Here is a 17299-nt window from a genome sequence, read left to right on the forward strand (position 1 = left end):
AGCGAAGTGTATAGACCACCAGCCCTGGAGTCGGGGGGACCTGAGTTCAAATATGACCTCAAACATTTAATAATGACCTAGCTTTGTGTGAGACCTTGGGCAAGTCACTTAACCCCATTGCCTTGCAAAAATAAAAAAAGGGGAAGAAAAGCACTCAAAATATTAATAAAGTGAATTCAATGAGGTAGACAATGTAAGTATTTTTGGCTACATTTTACAGTTGGGGAAAATGAGGCTTAAGAGTAATTAGATTATTTGCTCAAGATCCCCTACCTAGTAGGCGTTAGATCTAGGTTGAGAGTTGCCACCTGGATAGGATTTGACTGGTTTTGTCCAGTTTCTTGTCCTTAAAGATGGTTGGTTCTTTATATTATGTGGTATTGTATTTTTAAAATTTTTGTTTTGGTAGTCCTAAATGACAGTCAAACCCAGTTGTTCTGACTCCAAATCCCATATTTTCTACACTACACTGCACTACACTACACTACTCTACACTACAGTATGATTTCTATTCTCATCAGGTAAGGGAGAGGTCTAGCTACCAAAATGAAAATAATTTAAAGCTGAGATAGCATGTGTTGGAAATGAAAACCCACAAGAGACAGTTTCCAGATAATTAATATTCAATTCATTAATTAGACTAGCTAATAATCAATACATTGATGATCAGTGGTTTCTCTGTTACCAAAGACTAAAAGAGATGCTCTGAATCATGTTAAATCAGGTTTATGCCTTCTGTTAGGAAACTCCCCTGAAAAGAGAAACTGAATGCTGATTGAGGGATGTTTAATGGGGAGGTAGGCTAAAAGTCATCAGTTCCTCCTGCTGAGAATGTGACTTGATCATGAAACTCAAGGCATCTAGGCAAGAGGAAGCCATCTCCATCTAGACCTCTCTACCTAGTTTTCTCTTTCATTAGCCTGGGTCTCCCTACCCCTAAAGGAAAGGGTTCCTTCTCCAGGCATGGGTCTTACCCAAATTGAATTTTCTTCATACTCTACCCAGAAATTAGGTTTCCCAATTGGGTAGGGTCCTTCCCAACCTAGGTAAGAATATGTGCCCTCCTTCATCCTTCATCCATGCCCTTTAGAGACCAGCTAACTTTTTCCATGTTGGGTCTTATCAGTAACAGAAGGAAAAGGGAAGGTCACAAATTAATAACTGGTTATTAATATAATCATATAAAATTAATTTCTCTCACATGACATTTATAAGAAGCAACCTCCCTCCCACCCCCCCCCCATGACAAAACACTGAACAAAGTCAACCATATGCTGTCCTACTTGGCAACCCTCATCCCAGATCTGACAACTACTAACTGTGGGATCTTGGGCAAAAGTTCCTCTGTGAACATCTTCCTTCACCAAAAATGGTTCCATAACATACTCAGATGCTGTCATCCTTTGAGAACTTGAAAAATACATTTGGATAGAGGGAGAGGAAATGAACCATAGGACACTAAATTTTCCCTGAAAAGGGAAAAGACTCCAAAGAGAAAAATATCCTAGAAAAGAAAAGTTGAAGGAAGCACAATTAAATAAGACAGCTCTGAAAGTAACATGTTATATTCACACACACACACACACACACACACACACACACATATATACACAAATAAATAAATAATGTGTGTATATAAATATTCTTATATATATATATACATATACATATACATATATATATATGTATTATTTTAGGGCAACTAGGGAGTGGAATGAATAGAGTATCAGGCCTGGAGTCAAGAAGATTCATCTTCCAAAATTCAAATATAGTCTCAGACACTTAATAGCTATGAGATTCTGGACAAGTCACTTAATCCTCATCTATAGTGGAGAAGGAACTAACAAACCACTCCAGTATGTTTATTAACAAAACCCCAAATGGGATCACAGATTCAGACACAATTGAAACTAATGGACAACAACAAATATTTAAATTTATACATAACTTTTTTATTTTAAATATATATTTAAATTCTATATATATATATGTATATATATTTAAAAGAGAGATAGGTGATTTCACATAAAATCCTCTTTTTGTATTTTATTTTGTATATAAATTTTTTAGTAGTCATTAAATTCAGAATAAAAAAATTTTTTGAAGAAGAAAAGGGACTTGGAAGAATTAAAACAAATTTATCTGCCTTGCATTTTGCCTAAAACTTTCCCTGTCCTTTTCTATTTTCCTTTTCTCAGATGAGTTTAAATATTTAATTTTTTTCTTTCATCCTTCCATTTCATAACAAACCCTAACTTCTTTGCATGTGGTCCAGAGAAGACCTAGTAGCATAGTAATGGTTAGTGATTAGGAGAGTAAACCATAAAAATTAAATTGTAACTCAGTTTAAGTAGTGAAATGTAGACCATCAATCAGAATAAGTCATCACTCTAAAGGGGAAAGAAAAAAATCCTAAACTATACACTTAAAAAAATGTATAGGCTACACACGAGTTTTATACAAACCAAATTTTAAAGGAGGAAAGTGCTATGATTGGATTATAGAGCATTCCACATTAATATTACCTTATCTTCTCCAATTTTACTAGAAAGGTTCAAGGAACCTTACTTCTCTTTTCCATTTCTCAACCCTTGGCACAGTATCTTGCTTATGAATCAATGAGTGAATCAATGAGTGAAGTTCACAAGTAAATGAATGAATGTGGATAAGTTAATGAATGAAGTGAATGACTAAGTGAAAGTTGAAGGGAATGGCTTCCAGACTGTCCATACTCACATAACCTGGTCCTGGGAAGAAGGTCTGTAAATGTCCTTTATAATGTCACTAAAGGGAAACACTGAAAATAGTTATGAGCATTGACCACTAGGAGGCAAACACTCATCTCAAAACTAGGAAAGGCTTGTCCATTCTACCAAGAAAATGTACTCATTCAATCATCACTTATAAACCTTTAGTGAGAGACTGCTCCATGCAATGTACTGTCCAATAGTAACCAGTCCATAGCCTTGATCCCTACAAGAGTTTCACATCCTCAGAGAGGTTGAAGTATTTGACCAGTGGTCTATGGGACCTTTGCTCATTGATGTGCTGTATCTTCCCCATGACTCCAGGTGAATGAATAAAGGAATGAATCCTTCCTTGAAATATTCAGTAATAAGCACCCTGGACAAGGGCTAGGTAGTTTCCCTGCCACTAACTCTGCATGTCATAAGTCATTTCTATATGCCTTACGATCTTCAACTGAAGGTTAAGGATATAATAATATAAACCCTACCTACTTTACAAGACTGTACCTCCCCTGGATGCTTTTCATGGAGTAGATGCTTAGTGAATGGTCATTGAAGAATAAAATGAGCTTTTAAGGTAGAAGGGGCCTTAGAGACTATTAAATTCAACCCTGTCATTTTACTCAGAAAACTGAGAACATTAGAAAAGGGAGATGATTTTCTGAATGTAGTGCAAGTGGAACTGGAAATCACTCCTAATTCTTGAGTCTAGGGCTCAGAATGTCAATGCAGTGACTTAAAAAGTATAGAATATAAATATGAAAATATAAATGGGAAATCCTAGTTTTGCTGCTTATTCTAAGTCAAAAAAAATGACCCAAATCTGCTTGTTGACCTCAGAAAAAAATTGTCAGAAACTTTTCTAAGTTAAATATTTTTTTACCAAAATCTGAACTCTGCTATTTAATGACTTTATGCAAGTGACTTAACTTTTCTGAGATTGTTTCCTCATCTATAAATTGAAAGAGTTGGATTAGTTGTTTTCTTTCTAAGGCAGGGGAATTCTTAACCTTCAGTCAAATCTTTTTTTTAATAGCTACATTTCAGTATAGCTGGTTGCCTTTGTAATTCTATGCACTTAGCCTTATTAAATAGTATCTTTCCAATTATATCTAAAGATAAGTTTTAGCATTCATTTTTCTACCTTCCTCCTAAACAGTAGGCAATTTGATATAGGTTATATATGTAAAACATTTCTATATTAGTCATAATTATAAAAGAAAAAAGAAGGGGCAGCTAGGTGGTTCAGTGGATAGATCACTGGCCCTGGGGTCAAGAGATCCTGAGTTCAAATTCTGTCTCAGACACTTAGTAATTGCCTAGCTGTGTGACCTTGGGCAGGTCACTTAACCCTATTGCCTTGCAAAAAAAAAAAAGAAAGAAACCACCAAAAAGAAAAAAATGTCAAAAAATAAAGAAAATTAAAACAATATACTCATCATTTCTTGTTGCACAATAGGGGACTCCATTACATTCATATTACAACATAGCTTGTTCAGTCATTCCCCAGTTAATGAACACCCCTCGTTTTCCAGTTTTGAGCCATTACAAAGAGCTGCTATAAATATTTTTGTACATGTGGCTCCTTTTCCCTTTTTTATGATCTCTTTGGATCATAGACCTAGTAGTGGAATTGTTGGATTAAAGGGTGTGAACATTTTTATTGCCCTTTGAACATAGTTTCATATTGCTCTCCAGAATGGTTGGATCAGTTCACAACTCTACCAACACTATGCATTTTGTCCTGTGCATTTAAAAAATATCATTTTAAGGTTTTCTACAGTGTCCAGACTGCCAAGGGGTAACACAAACAAGGTCTAAGGCCACAATTAGCTCTGAGTTTCAGGAGCAGTATATCAGACCCTGATTCTTGTCAAATTCTCTGATCCAAAAGACTGAATAACCCTATGTGAGCCCAGAGACAAGAAGACAAGCCTCTTTTCTTCTTTTAGAAGTGTTAAATTTGAGAACTGAGTTTAAATCCTGCTTTAGATGCTTGTTAGTTTGTGTGACCCTGGACAAGTCACTTCACCTTTGTCTACCTCAGATTCTTTATCTGTTTCAGAACCTACTTCACAGGGTTGTTGTGAAGATCAAATGAGGTAACATATGAAAAAAGATCTTTGCAAACCTTAAGACACTATAGAAATAATAGTTATTCATTTTCTCTCCCTTCCCCACCTCAGCCAAACCACTGACCATGAACCGTTTTTTTCAGGACTTCATCTGCATCTCCTTCCTGGAGCCGGACAACCAAGCCCGGACACTGGCTTCAAAGTCGGACACACTGGCTGAGCAGCTGAGGGCCCAATGTGCTGAGAAATTTGAAGTGGACCAGCCCCAAGACCACAGACTCTTTGTCCTGGTGGATGGCAAGTGTTTCCAGCTAGCAGATGATTCACTTCCCCATCACATCAAAGCCTATCTACTAAAGAGCGAACCCAAGAAGGATTTCCATTTTATTTATAAAGTGTTGGACTCAGGAGAGACCCAGATCCCAATTGTAAAAGAGCCAAACTTTCTCTAAAAACAAGATTGTCCTTGTAGCTCTTCACGTAGGAAGGCAAAGATGCGCTCATGGTGTTTACAGTGTGGGATTCAGGCCTGAGATCTGGATCTCACTAATATGCAGTATTTCCCCCAAGATCCTCCCTCATTTTTAAAATGAAGAAACAGAGCCCCAGAGATGGGGAATGACTTGTTCAAGAGGGGTCACACAGCTTATGAGAAGTAAATCCTGGAACTTTCTAAACTCAGCTATGGTTCTTCCCTGGGCCAGAAGCCTCAACATTTTCCAGAAAAAAATGTTCACTTGGTAAATTAGCCCCAACTGTAGTAGACAGAACTGCTGATCTTGGGGGAAGGAAAGGGGGGGGGGGGTACATCTCTGTTGGCCCTATGGTTACAGTCATCCAAGTCCTGCTTCAAGACCAAGGAGGCAATGGCAATTGGCCAGGTGTGGATCCCTGCCTTGGGCCTTCCATGAACTAATCCTTGTGGGGCCCCCAATGTGTGGCTCAGGAAGATTCCCCAAAGGTGGGTTAGCTTTTGAATCTCTGAATTTCCTGTGCTATGAGAAGGAATAGGTTTGAGAAATCCCTCTGACACTGTGGCAAGTGACTTCTGTGAGAGACAGAAAGGGAGACTTTACCATGGTTATTTCAGCTGGACACCTGGGGCCAGGAAAAAGGGATCAAACCCCACTGTCCTCAGGAATGTTTACTGGCTCACATGGAACAATGGAGCCCCCAATTATCCTTCTCAACTGAAGGGAAAACTGACAGGAACACAAATTAACAAGGGAGGTAGGGGACTCAGTGATGTGGGCACTGTGTCAGTATCATGTATTTGGGGGAGTTCAATAAACAAAATTTTTAAACTGGTGTGATCTGGCGTGAATACTAAGGATACAAGATGAAGTATGAGATTGCTCAAGATAATTGTTAAATATGGAAAGGAAGCACCAGACCCCTTCCCCTTTGGAGAAGCACCAGAACCCATTCCCCTTTGGAGCTTCTGAGTCCTCCTTGTGGTATTTCTGCTTTCTGTTTCAAGTAGTAAAGCTAGAAAAGCTGTTTGGATTTGTTTATCTCTTCTATCACTCTCCCTGCTTGAGTTGATTGGGATCCTAAACTGTTCTCCGGGATCCAGTCACTGTCCTCTCGCCTTAACTACTCCCTCTGCAAACCAGGAAGCTGTCCTCCCAAACACAGAGGATAAACTGTTCTTTAAATCTGTAACAGGTAATTAGGGTCATCAATCAGTCAACAAACCTTTACTAAAGGCCCTGGAGATGCAAAAACAGAAGTTGAAGTAGTACCTGCCCTCAAGGAGTTTACAGTCTAATATGTTAGGGGTCAATTGATTAATAAATTTCCATTAAATGCCCACTACCATCTACTAAACATGGAGTCAGAAAGAAGAGAATTCAAATACAACCTCCAGCATCTATTAGCTTGTGGTCCCAGGCAAACCACATCACTGCTGTCAGCCTCAGTTTCTTCCTGCAAAGTGAAATGTTATCAGGATAAAATGAGATACTTGAAAGTGCTTCATAGTCCTTAAAGCTCTATATAAAAGGTAGCTATAGTTATCACCCTGTGCTGCTAATCACTGCTATAAGCTAGATTTAAAAAAATGCAAGTTTCTGCTCTCAAGGAGTTTATATTCTATCAGAAGAAATAATAGGTACACATATAGTAGGCGATTGATCAGATCACTTTGATCAATTGAGAAACACATTTTCTCATCTTGATAAAATTATACAATAACATCCTAAATGTTGTTCAATAGTGTCCAACTTTTCATGATCTCATTTGGGGTTTTCTTGGCAGAGATACTGGAGTGGAGTCATTTCCTTCTCCAGGTCATTTTACTGATGAAGAATCTGGGGCAAACAGGGTTAAGGCACTTGTCTAAGATCATACAGTAGGGGTCTGAGGCCAGAATTGATGAGTCTTCCTGACTTCAGACACAGCACTACCCACTGCATCACCTAGCTGCCCTGTAGCATTTTTAAAATTTGAGAGAGAGACAGCTAGATGGTGCAATAGATAGAGCACTGGCCCTGGAGTCAGGAGTTCAAATCCCGTCTCAGACACTTAATAACTACCTAGCTGTGTGGCCTTGGGCAAGCCACTTAACCCCATTTGCCTTGCAAAAAAAAAATTTTTTAAATTTGAGAGATAAGATGTCTGGGTGATTGATTGTTTTATTAATAAAGCTAGCATTTTAATAAAAGAGATCAGTGGCATTCTCAAATGCCAAAGATCATCATGATGTCATACTCTGGGCTTCTCTGCCCTTGGAAAAGTGGGTGTTCCAGAAGGTGGCAATCAACCATGATTGGTTAATAATAATTAGAATTAATATTAAAATGAGAGTTCTAATGAACTTTTAATTCTGTCATTTATTTCTAAATTACCCCAGTTTTGAGAAATCTAATCAAAGAATTAATCTCCACTTAAACCAGTGTAGAACTCAGTGGGCTTCCTCACCTTAGATTAAATGCCTTGGAAAGTTGAATGGGATCTGACCTCAGAATGAGGAGAAAATTAATTCAACCTTCAAAGATAGAGCTTTATAATGAGGGCTATAGAAAAAAGGGGGAAATCCTGGATTTCCCCCATTCATTAGTTATTAATAATCATTTCTCACAGCCCCAACATCCTAAATACAAACTAAGTAAATATAAGCTAAGTAAATACAAGGTAATTTGATGAGAGGAGGACACTGGCAACCAGGAAAGATCAGAAAGGAAGTTAGAGATTCTAAGAGAGAGACAGAAGGAAGGAGTGCATCTCACTAATATGAGCAGTCAATGCAAAAATGAAATTATGACATATGTAAGGATTGTGCAAACTAGTTTGGAAAGACCATAGAGTGTGTGAGGGGCTTTAAATGCAAAAGGGGATTTTCTACTTGATGTAGAACTAATATGGGGTTTGGGGCCACTTCTATTGAATTCAACAATCATTGATTAATTGACTTCTATGTGAAGCATTGTCTGGAAACACCAAGAAGAAGAAAAAAATAAAAACACTATCTGTCCTTATGGGTTATATCTACGGAAAGAAGGTACCATGGAAAGTGACTGTACAAAGGAAAGATAAAACTTTTTAGGATTGAGAAAGGAGAGATCACTTTCATTTGACTTCACAGAAGAAGTGACTTCTGAACTGGACATTCAAGGAGGAGAAAGCTTTCAATAGGGCAAGAAAAAGTGTTCTCCAGGAGGGGGAGGGGGCAGGTCTACACCAAAAATATAAAAGGAAAATATGCGTTAAGGTTAGGAAACTAATAATTAAGGCCCCTAGGAGGCGCACTGGACTAGGAGTCAGGAAGACCTGAGCTTAAACTAAGACATTTAACTGTGTGACGCTAGGAATGTCAACTTAATTGCTGCCTGCCTTAGTTTCCTCCTCCGTAAAATGAGAGTAATAATAGAATGGGGGTTGCTGTAAGGATCAGATAAGATACTATTTGTAAAGCACTTAGCACCAGTGTCTGGCACGTACCAGTATATAAATGCTTTTTCTTTCCTAATAAAATAAGGATTGGGGGTGGCTAGTAGATAGAGTGCCAGCCCTGGAGTCAGGACTTGAGTTCAAATCAGACCTCAGACTTACTTTCTATGACCTTGGGGAAGTCATTTAATCCCATTACCTCCCCCCCAAAATAAAATAAGCTTTGGAAAGGAGAAGGATTTTGAATACCCAGTGCTTGTGATGTATACAGTAGGCAATGGGGAAAATTAAACCTTTAAGAACAGGGTAGAAACATATACATTATTAGCAAGATTATTTGGATGGCTAGGTCAAGGAGGCCCTGGAGACAGGAAGATAAGTTAAAAGTCTATTACAAAGTTACTGGAGAGGTGTTGAGGGCCTAACCAGGAGATAGGAGGACAGGTAATGTCCCTGGATAGAGAGAACATAGGCAAGACTTGGCAAGTAACAGGTTTTGAGCTTGGGTGATTGGGGAAATAGTGGTGTCTTCATTAATTCAGAGGAAGAGATGCCATGAATGGCAATAGACAGAGCTGTAACTGGGCATTCTAGAATCTGAAGAAAATTTAAGGTTTTTTGGAGGGGACAGACCATAGGAAAAGATCTCACTCTCATTACAGAGGACTCCATGAAGGAAAAGAATTCCATATCATTGCCATGTGTGGGAGAGATAGAAGCCTAGGACCCTTCTTCTAGTGAGGGTGACACCAGGGAAATCAAGGATCCCACCTCATGACACCTTTTATCAGCCTTTGCCTTCAATGCCTACCCATGTAAGGAACTTCCAATCAGATCCAGAAGCACCAGGATAGAGAAGCAGATTCAGTTAGGCCATATAGCATGGGGACAGAAGATCTTTTTAGTAAAGTGAAGCCCACAGATGCATTGAAGCCTTCAGACAAAGCCCCAGTTGTCCCTTCTAGTTACAGCATGGAAATCAGGTTCTGCCATAATAGGCTACTGATTTAAGCTCATGTGCTCCTGCGTATTAACTCAGAAATTTTGAGCCTAAAAAGATTCTTTAGTTCAACAGATAAGGAAACAGATCCTGAGATGTAAAATATGCCCAAGTAACTCATTAAATGGATAGCAAACATTTACTAAGTACTGTGATAGGCTCTGTGGGGCACTGAAAAATTTATAATGAAATCTTCCCTGAGGAAGTTTCCAGGATAATAATAATAATAATAATAATAATAATAATAATAATAATGAGGATGAGGATGATGATGAGGATGTTTGTCCTTCATTTTAAAAAAACCATGACATCAGGGAGATTATATCATAACAAAGCATGTGATTTGGATTTGAGTGAGGAGGCGCTGTACTAAGTCACCAGCCTCACTTTTTCCTCCAGAGTCATCTGAGTCCAGTGACCAGATATAAATGAGGCTGACTGGAGATGTCCCTGCATGTGAGGCAATAAAGGTTAAGTGACTTGCCCGAGGTCACAGCTATTAAGTGTCTGAGGTGAAATTTGAACACAGGTCCTCCTAATTTCAGAATCTGAACTCTACCTACTGTTCCATCTAGCCGCCCTAGACAGGATAAGACACCTATAAGAATAACTAATCATAATAGCACTAAATGAGTCAAAAAAGACTCCAATATGCCCTGAGTATTCACAATGGACATGGGGGAAATATAGCAAGGAATAGGTAACATTTGATCTAGGTTTAAACACACACACACACACACACACACACACACACACATACACACACACACACACACACACACACACACACACACACACACACACACACCACCACCACCACCACCACCACCAAGAAGCCCCAGCATGACTCTCATAAAATACTTCTTTAATTATTTCTTGGCTCCAAGGAAGTAATGAGTCTACTCTAAGTTTTACAACCTTTGACACATATCAAATGATCCACCCATGTGTAAAAGGAACTCATCCTTTCCAAGGTGCTAATGCAGAGTCTGAATAACACACAATTTTCCCCTAGAATGACAGTAAAACCTCATGAGGCACAGCAGTTGGGTCTAACATGTAAGGCTTCACCAATATCAGATGAATGCCAACCAACAGCATCAGACCATGTGCTTTGCTTTGCTTTGAATCCCTGCTTTCATAATTCCATCTAGTTTTTATACAAAATGAGAAACCCTCTTCTCTTTCCTCTTGAGAGTTAAGAATTTAACATAATTGACCTCTGCATAGACAGAGCCTGGACATAAAGGAGGAAACTAACCTAGGCAACACCTGAGCTGTATGGACAACATCTTGACCAGTGATAAGTCAGAGATCTCACCCCTGTCCTAGCACAAAAAGCTTAGGTCTATATTCCCTATACCCTGGAGCAGAGCTCAAACAATAGAAATGAGCAAAAAAACTGAGTGTTAATCATAGAAAACTACTATGCAGATAGAGATGATAAAACTGCCACCTCAGAAGAAGAAAATAGTGATAAATTACCTACATGAGAAGTCTCAAAGGAGTCTATGAATTGGACTCAAATTCAAAACTTCATAGAAGAGCTTTAAAAAAGAATTTTAAAAACCAAAGAAGAGAAGAAGAAGAAAACTGGAAAAATGAAATGAGAACCATGCAGGAAAATTATGAAAAATTGACCAAGGAAATCAACTCCTTTAAAAGAAAAATAACCAACTGGAAAAAGAATGTTATTCTTCAAAAAATGAAATCGACCAACTGGAAAAGAAAAACAACTTGTCTAAAACTCAAATCATCCAGCTAGAAAGGGAATGCAACTCAGCAAAAAAAAAAAGAAAGAAAGAAAGAAAAAAAGTAAAATTAAGTAACTGGAAAGGGAAACAAAAAGTTAATTGAAGAAAATAAAACCCTAAAAATTAGAATTGACCAACTAGAAACCCAATATTCCATCAAATAAAGTAAAAATTATTTACTAGAGATCTACTACAGAGCCTCAGAGGAAGTAAATTTGGTGTTGTCGGTACCTTAAAGATCTAAGACCTGTTAACTGTAATCGAATGCTTATAGACACTAGCATTATTATTCTGTAGTTCCATGGACTCGAATTGTTGGACTTGGAGTTGAAGGACCTAGATTCAAATTTTAACTCTGACACTTACCATGTGTCATATTTCAGAGAGCAAAAGACTGGATTACAACCAAGAATTTACTACCCTGCAAAATTCAAAAGGGGTTAATATGTGATGAGGCTGGGGGGGGGGGGGGAATGGGCCCGTGTTATAAAGGGCTTTAAAATACAGACAGAATTTCTATATTATCCTAAAATCAATAAGGAATATCTGGAATTTACTGGATAAAGGGATTGACATGGACACTCACTTAAGAAAAATCCTATTAGAAAGAGTTGAGCGGTGAATAGAGTTAGACAAAGATTTGAGTCAGGGAAACCAATAGGAGGCTATCACTATCATCTAGACAAGAGGCAATGAGGGCTTGAATTGTAGTAGTGGCCATGTGAAAGAAAGGGTCTCATGCAAGAGATAGGGTAAAGGTAGAAATGATGAGATTTGACAAATGACTGACCCTGGCCTATGTGAGGGAAGAAAGAGTGAGAAGCTGAGGTGATTAATATGGGAGATTGGAAGAATGAAAGCACAATAGGCAAAAGAAAATTTGGCACAGGGGACAGTTTGGGGAAGAAGACAATGAATTCTGTTTTGGACAGAATTCTGTTTTTGAGTTTGAGAAATCAGAGGACATCTAGTTCAAAATGGCCATAAAGTAATAAATCAGTGTGATAGAGGACTGATACTTAAGAGAGAAACTTGGATTGAGACAAAGATATAGATAAAGATTCGACATAGACATAGACATAGATTAATAATTAAATTATTGAAACTGCTGAAGCAGTCACTGAGAGATAGAGTGGTAAAGGGGAAGAATGTGACTTGACTTAAGGTCACATGGTAAGTATCAGAGTATCTAGTAGATAACTTTTCATCTTGTACTTACTATTATTTTGGAGCATCTCTATCCACAGTTCAAAGACCTTGTCTCAGAAGTTCCTTCCCAACATGAATACCCCTTTGAAGAAAGGAAAACAGGCTTTTATTAAGCACCAACACAATATCAATCATTACACAAATATTATCATATTTGATCCTTACAACAACCCTATGATAAGGTGCTGCCATTTTATGGTTAAGGAAACTGAGGCAGACAGAGATTAAGTGACTTGCCCAGGGTCATACAACTAGTAAGAGTCTAAATCCAAATTTGAACTCAAGTCTTCCTGACTCCAAGTCCAGTGTTCTATCTATTGGGTGGATAGTGGCCTCTTTCCATATCACTCTTCTGGGTCACTTCCCCTACTCAGGTGGAATTCATATCTGGGTAAGCCTGAACTGGTGGTCTGAGAGATATTGTCACTTCTAGGTACTTCCAGGCTTATAACGCTCAACACGTAAGTTTTATTTGCAAATTAATGGGCATAGAAAAGACTTTCATTTCAGTGTTTCACAGTTTCTGTGACTTGCAACACTTCTCTGGCCTCCAGTGACTTGTCCCTGAACTTCTCACATATCGGTCATTGCTCCTGGAATGCTAGACTCATGGTCCTCTATGGGTCTATTTCCAACCAGCCAAGTTAGCCTTCCTTAACCTTCCCCACTGGGGCTTTATTTGCAACCTCTAGCTCTCCTCAGTCACCTCCATCTCTGTTCTTTGGGCTACTTCTCACCCTATTTCCAGAAGATAGTACTCCTAGAGAGACTTTTCTGAAGTGTTTGCTTCTACCAGAAATGGATTTACAATTTAAGATCGAATGTGTACACTAGAGTACCTCTGTTTTTTGAGACCTTTTGCTGTGCACCAAGATCTCTCAGCCCTTCCCTCCATACAAAGATTTCCTTCTTGGGTTACTCAGGTTTTGCTTTCTTTTCTTGGTCAACTTATTTATAGTCTCCTTGATTGCTCTAAGGAGCACAATTTTCCTCAATTAATTTGCTTTGAAGGTTCCAATCAAAGAAAACTGGACTAGATTATTGAAGTTTACCCTGGGACTTCTTCAGGAGACATCTACAAAAGTAAGTGAAGAGGATTTGACCCCTAGTTGTTCTGATTTGAAGAACAGGCTTTGTATCCCCATTCTACTTATTGGAAAGGGAAATGGGAGATATGAGAAGTAAGGTTATGTGCAGGATCTGTCATTAATTAGTTCAGACTAATGTAAGACTTCATAAAGGACTTTCAATCAATTTTTGATATAACTTGTATGAGTACGTATATCTCCATTTTGTAGATAAATCAATTGAACATGCATTAAGTACTTACTGAGGACAAAATGCTGGTGTAGATACAAATAGAAAAATAAGAAAATCCCTGCTCTCATGAAGCTCACACTTCCTGAGTTGTCTCTTACAAGTAATAAATTTGGAAGATTTCAGCTACAAATCATATGAAAAAGTCCTGTGATTTTTAGGATGCAACAGCAAAGCAGATGACTTTTTTTAGGTTTTTGCAAGGCAAATGGGGTTAAGTGGCTTGCCCAAGGCCACACAGCTAGGTAATTATTAAGTATCTGAGGCCGGATTTGAACTCAGGTACTCCTGACTCCAGGGCTGGAGCTCTATCTACTGCACCACCTAGCCGCTCCTGGCTTTTTTTTTTTAAAGAAATATTTTATTTATTTTCAGTTTTACAATTTTCCCCCCCATTCTTGCTTCTCTCCCCCATCCCCCACAGAAGACAGTCTGTTAGTCTTTACATTGTTTCCATGGTATACATCCATCTAAGTTGAATGTGATGAGAGAGAAATCATCAGATGACTTTCTTAATATAATTTCCATTGATAAAATTTTATCCATTTCAGAAAGTTGAATTGTTTGATGATGTCAATGGTTTTGACATGGTTTATTTTCCTGGGTCTTCAATAGCTGTGGCTATAGCACCTGCAGGAGCAGTGGCCAGGCTCATGTGATTGCTCAACCCCTCAAGTTGGTGGCTTCCTAGAACAATGGCTGAGTTAGAAACAGGACTGGTGGTCTGAGAGAGATTGTCACTTCTAGGTTTTTTGTGCATGAAGAAAGAGGAATTATGACTCAGAAATCTGAAGTAATTTTCCCAGGGCCCCACAGCTAGTAAATAGCAAAGTAGCAGAGGCAGCTAGGTGGTGCAGTGGATAGGGCACTGGCCTGAAGTCAGGAAGACCCATCTTCTTGAGTTTCAAACTGGCCTCAGACATTTATTGGTTTTATCAAATCACAACCCATGTTTGTCTAAGTTCCCTCATCTGCAAAATGGATTGGAGTAGGAAATGGCAAACTACTCCAGTATCTTTGCCAAGAAAATCCCCAAAGAAGTAATAAAGAGTCAGACATGACTGAACAGCAACAGAGATAGGATTAGAAACTGGTTCTCTAAGTGCTTCTTTCTTTTGTTTTGAAATTGCCTAAGTCTTTCCCATTAATACTCTAGAGGATTTATTCTAAAGTCTTTTCCAGCTCAAGACATTCTAGGATCCCATAGATTCCATGACAGGGAATCATCTTTGCAGGATTCCCAGCATGTATGTATACCAAGTGATTCATGGTTGTAGATAATTTATCAATTATAATCAATTTCAGCAAGAGAGATCAGTCCCACAAATACCAAGGAAGTTCCCTAAGTAAAAAGTTAGAACCACAATTACTAATAACCTTGGGGTATTCATATAGTATTTTATTTTTTCCTCTTTCACATCTACCATGCTATTTGCTTGAAAATATCTTTGTTGATCTCTAAGAACTAATATCAAAGGTCACACAGGGTGTGCCAACATACCAAAGATAAGATTCACATTTGTGGAAGATCTAGCATAACTAATAAGGCACAAAAATACTGATCTGGGAGGAGGCATCCCTTAAGCATGTTCCCCTGGACATATTTCCCAGCAAGTCACTTTCAGGTTTATTCCCAGTCATCCTGGCTCATATCTGGTCACTGGATCCAGATGGCTCTGGAGGAGAAAGTGAGGCTGGTGACTTAGACTAGCACCCCCCTCACTCAAATTCAGTTCATGGGCTTGTCCATGGCATCACCTCCCTGATGTCATGGTCTTCTTCAAGAATGAAAGACAAATATCATCATCATCATCATCATCATCATCATCATTATCATCATCCTAGTGTGTCTGATATCCAGCCCCCATCCTTCCTTTGATGGACAAGCCAGAGGTAGCTTTTCAGATTCCAACTTCTGATAGCGAAAGGTATATAAAAACTCTTTTCAAAGCTATTTCTTAAACTCTCTTAAATTTTCTCTTTCTTTCTTAAACTCTCAATTTCATGTTTTCTCTGGGTCTGTACTTCATTAACTTTGTATTTAAGTTCAAGTCTATTCTCCTCAAGGACCTCTTATCTTCCGGGAAAGGTTCAAAAGATGTTTTGTAACCATTGTTTTTGCTTTTCAAAAAATACTCTTTTCTAAAAAAAAAAAAAGCTGTATCTTTGGGGGTTTAGCTCTCTAGTCAGATCCCACAAACATGCCTACATAATTATTATTTTAAGGCCAAACTCAGGGAGAACTCCTCATTTTGGGGGGACCCTCTCCTCACATATTTCTAACACCTCTCAAGGATTTATCATATCTTAAGATAGTCGATGCATTTTGATACTGTAGCTATAACAAAGCTTTAAAAAAACTCCTTTATTTTATTTTAATATTTGTTTCTAAACAAATCCTTTCTCCTCTATCCAGAGAGTCATTTCCTATAATAAAGGTAGAAAAAGAAAAAGAAAAAGAAAAAGAAAAAACCTAACTGATATATTGACAAGTTCTGACAGCATGAGTGGCATTCCATATTCAAAGTCTACATCCCTAATCAAGGCACAAAAGTGCATGCTCTCAAATCTTCTGAAGATCAACCTTGGTCTGAAGATCAATTAAAATTTCACAGCATTCAGTTTCATTTTTGTTCTTTCTATTTATATTGTCAGCGGCTATTGATTCCCTTTGCTTCCTTTTGCATCAGTTCATACAAGTCTTCCCATGCTTTTCTAAATTCTTCATATTCATAGCTTCTGGTAGTAGAGTAATATTCTATTATATTCCTGTACCATAATATGTTTACCATTTCCCAATTATTGGACACCTACTTTGTTTCCAATTCTTTACTATCACACACACAAAAAAAGTATGTGGTATGTACTATGAATATTTTGTTTAGATGTGTTTTTATATGCCAAACAGTGAGATTTATGAATCACAAACATTTTGCTCACTCTTTTTAGTAGAATAATAACAAATAGCTTTCTAGAATGATTGCAACAACTTCCAGTTCCACCAACATAGTTCTTCCAACATAAGTAATCTGGTCTGAAAATGCTATTTAAAATACATTCAGCTTTCATTTAAAAAACATACTCACTGGCTAAGTGAGAAGAGGATGAACAAAGACCAATCAATCAATGAATCAACATTTTTTAAGTACCAGCATCAGGTTGGTATACAAAAAGAAGCAAAAGACAGTTTCTACTATTAATAAGCTTACAATCTAATGGGAGAAACACCATGCAAACAAATATATACAAAACCAACTATATTCAGGACAAGCAGGAAATAATCAACAGAGGGAAGGCACTAGTCTT

At 38.0% G+C, this 17299-nt stretch overlaps 1 protein-coding gene across 2 annotated transcripts in view; it reads left to right on the plus strand.

Annotated features, from left to right (window-relative positions):
* The window catches only part of RIN3 (Ras and Rab interactor 3), a 146268-nt gene extending 138841 nt beyond the window's left edge, over positions 1-7427 (plus strand). For both annotated transcript variants that reach the window (XM_074235435.1, XM_074235434.1), the window contains exon 10: positions 4966-7427. In XM_074235435.1, the coding sequence (XP_074091536.1) occupies positions 4966-5274 (309 nt within the window). In that variant the 3' untranslated portion in view covers positions 5275-7427. The remainder of the gene's footprint in view (positions 1-4965) is intronic.
* Positions 7428-17299: the final 9872 nt, after the last annotated feature.

Source organism: Macrotis lagotis, chromosome 4 (genome assembly GCF_037893015.1).
Source record: "Macrotis lagotis isolate mMagLag1 chromosome 4, bilby.v1.9.chrom.fasta, whole genome shotgun sequence".
NCBI classification, from domain to species: Eukaryota; Metazoa; Chordata; class Mammalia; order Peramelemorphia; family Peramelidae; genus Macrotis; species Macrotis lagotis.